The sequence below is a fragment of the Quercus robur genome, chromosome 12 (assembly GCF_932294415.1).
Source record: "Quercus robur chromosome 12, dhQueRobu3.1, whole genome shotgun sequence".
In the NCBI taxonomy this organism is placed as follows: Eukaryota; Viridiplantae; Streptophyta; class Magnoliopsida; order Fagales; family Fagaceae; genus Quercus; species Quercus robur.
Window position 1 is genome coordinate 19,980,682 of NC_065545.1, and position 8,959 is coordinate 19,989,640.

The 8,959-nt window shown below is 33.3% G+C and overlaps 1 protein-coding gene across 1 annotated transcript; it reads left to right on the forward strand.

Moving 5' to 3' along the window:
- The first annotated feature begins 278 nt into the window (after positions 1 to 278).
- On the forward strand, positions 279 to 3,834 carry LOC126709663 (protein WHAT'S THIS FACTOR 1 homolog, chloroplastic). The gene is made up of 2 exons (XM_050409976.1): positions 279 to 1,709; positions 3,694 to 3,834. The coding sequence occupies exon 1, from the start codon at positions 426 to 428 to the stop codon at positions 1,641 to 1,643; it is 1,218 nt and encodes a 405-aa protein (XP_050265933.1). The 5' UTR covers positions 279 to 425; the 3' UTR covers positions 1,644 to 1,709; positions 3,694 to 3,834.
- Positions 3,835 to 8,959: the final 5,125 nt, after the last annotated feature.

Below are 8,959 nucleotides of genomic sequence, written 5' to 3' on the forward strand. Positions count from 1 at the left end.
TCTTGTCATGAACAGACTCAACTAATAAGTCAAGGAAAATTAACAATTAGACTACACATTACAAGCACATTCCCCAAAAAAAAAAAAAATATATATATATATATATCATATTAAAATCATAAAGTTTCTTCACATAAATAAAAAAAAAAAAAAAAAAAATCATAAAGCTTCAAATACAGGATTTGACACAAGCAGGGCTCAAGCTCAACTCATATTTTTTTTTATGGGCCTAACTCATATTTCAATTGGGCTAAAAAGTAAAAACTCAAAAAACTCATCAAACAGTCTCTACCCCCAAAAAAAAACCCTGAAATTTTTGCTGACACCGCCTCTCTCTCTCTCTCTCTGAGCGTGTGAGAGAGAAACTTTCACAGTAGCTGTATTACTGAGTGTGGCTTTCTCGACTGGTACTTCAATTTCCAGGTATGTTATCGAAAACCCAGTTCATATTTTCCTACTTGAACCATAATCTCAAATCCACACCCACAAATCCTTTTATCAATTTCCAAACCAAACCCATTTCGAGTCTCAAAGTTGTGTGGCGCAAGGACTCCAAACTTGACCAAGCAATAGAGATCGACAAGCGGTACAGGCTATGTGCTCGCGTTGTCAAGGAGGTTCTTAACGAACCAGGCCAAGTGATCCCACTTCGATACCTCGAAAAACGCCGTGAGAGAATGGGGCTAACTGTGAAAGTTAGAACCTTTCTCACAAAAAACCCTGGTTTATTTACTAGTTACTATGATAAAATAAAACCCAAAACCCAACCGGTCGAATTTATAAGAGTTTCGGACCGGCTCAAAGATTTTCTCGAAGAAGAGGAAAGGGTTTATAGTGAAAATGAGCATTGGATAATGTCTAAGTTGTGTAAATTATTGATGATGTCTAAGGATAAGGTTCTTAGTGTGGATAAGTTGGTACACGTGAAGAGGGAATTTGGTTTTCCAAATGATTTTTTGGTTAACTTGGTGCCCAAGTATCCTCAGTATTTTAGGTTAGTAGGGTGTCCTGGTGAGGGGCAATCGTTTCTGGAGTTGGTTTCGTGGGAACCCGAGTTTGCAAAATCGGTTATTGAGAGGAGGGCAGAGGAGGAGTCAAGGCTAACGGGGATTCGGGTTAGGCCTAATTTTCATGTTAAGCTTCCGTCGGGGTTTTTCTTGAGGAAGGAGATGAGGGAGTGGGTTAGGGATTGGATGGAGCTCGATTATGTGTCCCCGTATGAGGATGTGTCACAGTTGGATCAGGCATCTAGGGAAATGGAGAAGAGGATGGTGGGGGTTTTCCATGAGTTGCTTTCGCTTTCATTGCATAAGAGGGTTCCTGTGCCGATATTGGGGAAGTTCAGTGATGAGTATAGGTTCTCAAATGCTTTCTCGAGTGTGTTTACTAGGCATTCGGGGATATTCTACATGTCGTTGAAAGGTGGGATCAAGACAGCAATGTTGAGAGAAGCATATAAGGGTGATAAGTTGATTGATCGGGATCCACTGCTTCAGATAAAAGATAAGTTTGCTGAGTTGTTGGAGGAGGGATGGAGAGTGAGAGCAGAGCAGTTGAGGTATCACAGGGAAGCAGTTAATAAAGACATGGAAATGATGGCAATGAAGAATGTTGAATATGACAAGCATGCGTGTGATGAATGACTACAGCTTGGAGAACTACTCTGTGATCATGAATGGCAAGGATGGCTTCAAGACCAAGCATTGCAGGTAAAGAGGACTTTATCAATACTTGGGATGATTATAGAGATTATGCTGCATTTGTGTTGAGAAATTGAACAATCGTGAGGAAATGTAGTATCCTTTATGTAAAAAAGTACAACCAAAATTTTTATCCAAAATAAATGGAGATGGTTGATGTCACTGAATTTACAGATGAGGTGTTGCTTTATTCTCTGAAACATAGTTGGAAAGTGCTTTCAACAGGACAGCATGTAAAAGCATATTCTAATATGTTTTCTTCTTCCTCAAATAAGAAGTTTTCTGACTGACCTCTCAACATAATTGTGGAGTAAAACTTTAACAATCGTTAGAGTTAGTTAAATCATGTGTATGTTATGGATTTGATTGAAAATAGAATGCACTTCATGAGTGGACATTTTTTTTTTTTTTTGACATTGGTGCAATTCATGGATTGCACATTGCACAACCAAGCATCATAAAAATGATGGCTAGATTAAGGTTTTTATTTATTTATTTATTTTTAAACCCATTTTTGCTGTTATGGGGTTCAGTTCACATGGAAGGGACACTAATGCATGTAGCTAAGCTTTTGGGTTATGTATTTCAGCACTAGAACTGGTTTTAGATTAACCAGCTGGACCCAAGGAGTGAATGTTGTTAATTAATTATGATATTGCTAATTTGCTTACGAGTTACAACTAGATATGGTCATCATCATTTCTGTCATATTTGTGATTACTCTTGTAATAATTTTTTTTAGGAATACAAAACGACAATAATGACACATTCCATAGGTTATGAACTGCTGTGGATCAAATTAAGAAAATTTTTTAAATTTATCTTTAGCTCCTTATCCTGTTCTGACATTCCGCATAAAAATAAATAAATAAATAAAAAAAGAAGAAGAAATCTATATCTTACATTTGCCTGTGTTCTGCATAAATTTACCCCTAAGCTCTAGTTCAACTGGTACCCCTTATAAGTTCTAGGGGGAAGGTGAGATTGTGGGCTAAAGACCCATTATGTGCATATGTAACTTAAGTACTTAACAATCAATAAATAAAAACCTTTATTGAGTTGATTGATATTTGTAATATATTGTACTGTCCCTTTTGTATACATCCTGTATACTTGGGTGATTAGTTTCTTTTATCAATAAAGTTTCCATTACTTATCAATAAAAAAAAAAAAAAATACACCCCTTTGCTTTGATAAAGAAATATTGAAGCCTTGATTGTGTTGGCCATGCTTAAGGTGTGATGGGAGATGAAATCTACATTTTGCATGCTTTAGATTCAGATTAAGTCATAATATATTACTGTGATTGCTGTCTATGAAGGAATATTTGAGAACATTTTGGAATGGATAAATCTAAGATATTTTAAAGAGAATATCATGTCTTTCCCTTCCCAATGGTCATATTTCTAGCAATGTTGGTGTGGTTATGCATGTTACATTAAAGATATTTGTTAATCTCAGATATGTTGCTAATGAAGTACAGTATCAAATGGGGGATAAAAGGGAAAATTGAACAAAATAAAAATGCTAAACCCTAATCAGCACTTAGGGGTTTGTTTGGAATCAGCACCAAGCAAAGAAAAACTAAGGAATTAAAGTTGCTAGGAATCACTACCCAGCAATTGGAATTTTTCCAATTCAAAATTTCATTTCATCAGTCTCTCTTGACGAGAGTACATAGTTTTTTTTTATAGGAATATTAAACCCTAGTTTTAATAGGCATAGGAAACAATAATTGCCTTATCACAAAAATAACCTTGACTTTAAATAAAAATTCTCATAAACCTACTTAAATCCTAGGGCCTAAATTAAAATACAATTGACTTTGTGAAATAAAATAAAAATCTTTTTGAATCTCCTGCACCAGTTACCTTGTAAAATTTTGATGTGTATGCTTATTAATCTTCTCATAATTATAATATTCATGTGCTGGTAGTGCAGATGTGATATCAAATTTTAATTCTATAAACACACTTGTAGCCATCTCTTTCAGGTTTTGATCTAATGCACACTTATAGGAGGCCCAAAGCATTTTCTCTGTTTCTTTGTCTGATCTTAGCTTTCTGATGACAGTTTTAATAATAAAGAATCCCATGAGACAGAACTCTATTCATGCTCTTTACGCTCTTGTTAATGCAACTAACAATACTTGTTTTTGTGTTTTTTTTTTTTTTTTTTTGGGGGGGGGGGGGGGGGGGTGGCACTGGGGGTGAATGAGATGGTTAGAATTTATTACGTGGGATAAACAGCCTGTAGTATAGTCTGGAAATTTATTTACAAGAAAACATTTGAATTTTGTAAAAGCCATGAGGCAGTTGGATTTTTTGTAAAATGTTTAAGGAAAAATATTTTATATTCTTAGATGTTGAATGAGACTTTTAATGACATTGCATTTGGTTCATAGTAGCAATTGAAAGGATTGTGCACCCTGGAGTAGATCTTGAAATGGTTGCAGTAAATTGTTTCTTCAGCAGAGCATTATCCAATGTTCTATGTTGACATGATTATTTTTGAGCCTTTCCTCATATTTTATGAGTTTGTTCAGTAATACTAGATACTACTTTTCCTTTGCAATGCCTGGGGTTTCAGCTCTTGTGCACTCAAGTGGTTTTTTTTTTTAATTTTTAATTTTTTAATTTTTTTATAGGTAATAAAACTTTTATAGAGAAAAATCTGAACATCATGTTCACGATGGTGAACACTTTGAACAAGAAAACAAATACAAAAAGATCAAGAGCTAAAGGAAATAGAAACTAAAAAATTAGATACAGTAGTACAGTTCGTACACCCCCAAACACGAGCCCAAAGAAGTAGAGTACGAAAAAGGAGACATTTTAGATATTCTAATGTTCTCGCCTTGTCTTCAAAAATGCAAGCATTACATTCCTGCTAGACTAATCACATTAAATATGCCGGGACCAAATTCCAAATGGTTGAAAGATACTTTCCAAACCAGTTTCTCCAAATAAAGAAAAAAGAGCGGACTGACCTTGGCATTACCTACTGGATCCCAAACACTGCAAAAACTTCACACCATAAGGCGTGAGAGAACTTACAATGAAGAAGAAGGTGGTCCACTGATTCCCCATCGCAGCAACATAAGCAACACCTATTAGGCAGAAATTGACATTTCTTAATAAGATTATCAATGGTGAGTATCCCATCATTAGTTGCTCTCCATAAGAAAGAAAGACACTCGTTTAGGCACCTTAGTATGCCAAATACACTCCCAAGGAAAGGCATCAGTGTTAGGACTAGATAATAACTTATAAAAAGAGCGCACATCAAAAACACCAGACTTAGTCAATCTCCAGACCAGCTGATCATCCCCTCACCCCTTGGCATAGAGGAATAAATAAACTCAAAAAAGGAATAGACCGTGGCTGCCTGCCAATCCTGAGGACCATGACGGAACAGCTAATTCCAGCTCCTACCTCCTTCTGAAGTAGTTACAACCAAGCCAAGGAGCCATTCTTCTTTGGATAAAGAGCAAGCATACATAGTAGGAAAGAGTTCCTTCAAAGGAGTAGGCCCACACCATGGGTCATGCCAAAAACTAACACGGCTACCCTCCCCCACATTATACAGAATTTGGTGGTTTTCAAGTGGTTTTCATAATGTTGTTTTTCACATTCAGTTTCTTTACACTCTTCTCTTTGTTGTGCAAGTTGTGATTGTAATTTGTTCTCCTCTTCCTTCATGAGCTTATATATAAAATCAAATTAGGATCATCTTGGGTAGAAAATGATTTAACTGAATACGTGGTTTTCGTTTGATCAAGTAAGATCCATTTTTTAATGTAACCATAACCACTTAATTTACTTGAAAGATTCTGCACAACAGGGCTCAATTAGGAGTCTAGGATCATTCTAAGGAGCTCTTATCTGCCTGTATTCCCGTCAGTGGCGGCTCTAGTATTTCTTTTTAGGGGGTCAATAGTGTCAAAGCTAGAAATTTGTTGTGGGAGGAGCAAAAAATAAAATGATTATTATTATTTTGTATATACAACTTTCATATTATATAAAACTAGTCGCTAATCCGTGAGATGCACAAGATAGTTAAATTTAAAATAACACATATTTTAAAAAAACAAATAGAGAGTCCTGTATAAAAAAAAAAACTACTAATTAAAAGTTAATAGAAAAATTATTTTATAATTTAAAGTAGTTTCTCATAAGTATTGTATAGGTATCAACCAAGTATGATGCATATTTTAAATAAATAAAAAAACAAAACTTTGTCTTCTAACTCTCACATGCACCAATGCTACACCACCACCATATGCATAGAGGTTATTATACGTCCTTGTTTAGTTTTTTATTAATGTGAATTGCCACTTTTAAAATGAATAATGCACCTCCTCACTCCATGTTATTCTACTAATCAATTTGAGATTCCAAAATCAAGTAGGAAACATATAAACCATTCCCATATGGACTATACTTCTCCTTAAAAAAAAAAAAAAAAAAAAAAAAAAAAAAAAAAAAAAAAAAAAAAAAACCTATGGACTATATCACAACATTAATATAAAATTGATTATTGATGACATGAAATTTGTGGTTTTGATGGTTAGGAATAAGCTCTTCTTCTTGTTATTGATGACGATTTTTATTTTTTTATTTTTTATAGAGTGATTTTTCCAAGATCATATGAGGGTTCTATATATAACATACATAGCAATACAAATTACACCAATGTTAGAGAAAATTTGATTGATGAAATTGTTAATTATTAAATCAAAATTACGATTAAATCTAATGTTTTAATTGTAAAAACAAATTTTTACAATTAAAATTTTCACATGTAGATTTTTCATACTAATAAACTCACTCATAAGTCACAACAATATCAATATTATAAAGTAGTAATCAACTAATCATAGAGAGTTAAAGCATGAAAGATGGCAACATGTTCTTACCTCTGCATTTACTCTGAGCAACTCCATGGATACAACATTACAACGTTGCAAAATCTTCAATTTGTTGTGTGTGTTTTCTTTATGAAAATTTGAGTGAGTATGAAGGGTTTCGACCTTGGCAGGGGTTTATATTTGTTGAAATTTTTGTTATAGAATTTTTAGTTAAAGTAGAATTTTTAAGCTCTTGAAACATATATCTAATAGAGTTAAGTGAAAGTTTCTCAAAAGAAAATATAATATATTACGTGAAAAAATACTTAAATAAAAAGAGTAGGAGTTTATATTTGTTGAAATTTTTGTTATACAATTTTAGTTGAAGTAGAATTTTCAAACTCTTGAAGCATATATCTAATAGAGTTTTACTTAAACTAAATTATTGTAACACTTGATAAGATAATTACACGTTGAAGAGAAATAATAAATATATAAGATATAAAACCTAAAATAAAAAGAATCTAAAAGAAAAAGAAAAAGAAAAAGAAAATAGTAGTGACGTGAAAAATTATGGGAGCTCCAGAGGCTTTGGTTATATATATATATATATATATAGATAATCTAAAATAGTATTCTAAATATAATTTAGTATACAAACTGTATTATACAATAATCTAAAATAGTTTAAAGATCGATAAGACAACAATCATTGAATGCATATGTAAGTGCTCAAAAATTCAAGGCCCAAGCCCACTTAGACCAATGGTACCATGTCCTTTAATTTGACCCAAACAACAAAATTTGTATAGAGTGTGAGGAATTTAACCAAGTGCAATTCTATTTTATGTCCAAGCCTAAAATTGAGGAGTCCAAGATGTAAAATGAACGGAATTTAAACAACAACTAGAATTAGTAATCTCCTCGGGAAGGCCCAAGGACAAGCTTCTTTTATATAATAGCAGCTCAAGTTTTACACTAAGTGTGTTCTCCAGCTCTCTTTCTTGTTCTAGTAATTCTTGGAAATTGATCATCCCCTTTTTTAGGTGGATTCCACTCCTTTTATAGTCCTTTCCTATGCATCTTGACCCTCCACTTGTACGTTTCTAGGCATTCTCCCAAGATACTTGTCCCATCAAGGCTCTAATGAAGGTGGTAGAAGGAAATGCTAGCTGTGAAGTTACTGTTCAGGGGTCATTTTCACATTAATGCAACTGATAAGGTTGGTGGAGGGCATTGAATGCAGAGGTGGAAAGGATATCCTTCAGGAAGCTTCCTCCAACATTCCTTACCCAGATTGCCATAACCTTTCCTCTCCTTGGGCCTTTTAGGGATACCCGTTACCTTGATTCTTTCTTTCTCCTCGGGTAAATGAGGTTCTTGAAACTTGCTTACCCCCCTAACCCTGGATTACGAAGACTGTTCCTTGGTATTGACTCTTCGGTCCTCGGTCCCCATACAACATAAATAAATATAATTAAATAACTAAATAAAATTTTTTGTCAAATTAACAATAATTTTATTATATTTATATGTACTAACAATTAAAAAAAAAGATAAATAAGAATAGTAACACACATAAGATTTGGTCTAGGAGTAAATGTGAAACTAAGAAAAAAAATAGTAATTGATATAAGTTTTTGCATTTGAAGTGTATGACTTTTTTACCATACACATGGTCATTATCTTGGAATTGGAGTAAAGCACCACAAGACTTCTTAAACTTGGAAATCTATAAAGCACTTATCAACTTACTTGATTAGACAGAAAGAAAACATAGAAGGGAGAAAGAGAGATAGAGAAAATGAGGAAAAAATCACAGATGTAGATACAAATAGGTTTGTTGTAGAGGTGGTGTAAATTTATTTTTAGTGCTAAAAGTGGTGTAATTTTTTGCTAATGAAGAAAAAAAGTGCAAGGAAAAATAGTTTCATTTTGCCGTCAATAGTAAAGTAAGCCAGAGTTAGATAAGGTTTATTTATTTTAAAACAAATGAGCAATTTTAAGAGTAGTGTTACTGCACAACACTTTCATAACAAAATCTAAGTGACAAGTTGTTAATAGTATGTAAAAAAAAATGATGTCAATTGTTGGTCTAGATAAAAGTAGTTACAACTTGTTACTTACCCTTTATTTTAAAATTGTTATGAAAATATTGTGAAAGTAGCACTAAGTTGAGCATATTCAAGCTTATTTTAGCTAGATTTAAACAAAATGTTCAAGATGTTCAAAATTTTATTTTAAAGGGTCAAAACAAAAAAAAATTATGAAATTTTATATATAAATTTTTGTTTTTGTCCAAGTCAAGGGGTTCATTTGAACTCCTAGGGTGGCTGTAGAGCCGCCCCTGAGTCCTGTACTAGTGTATGTGTATACAGCTCATATGCTACTAAATTTAAATATGAAGAGA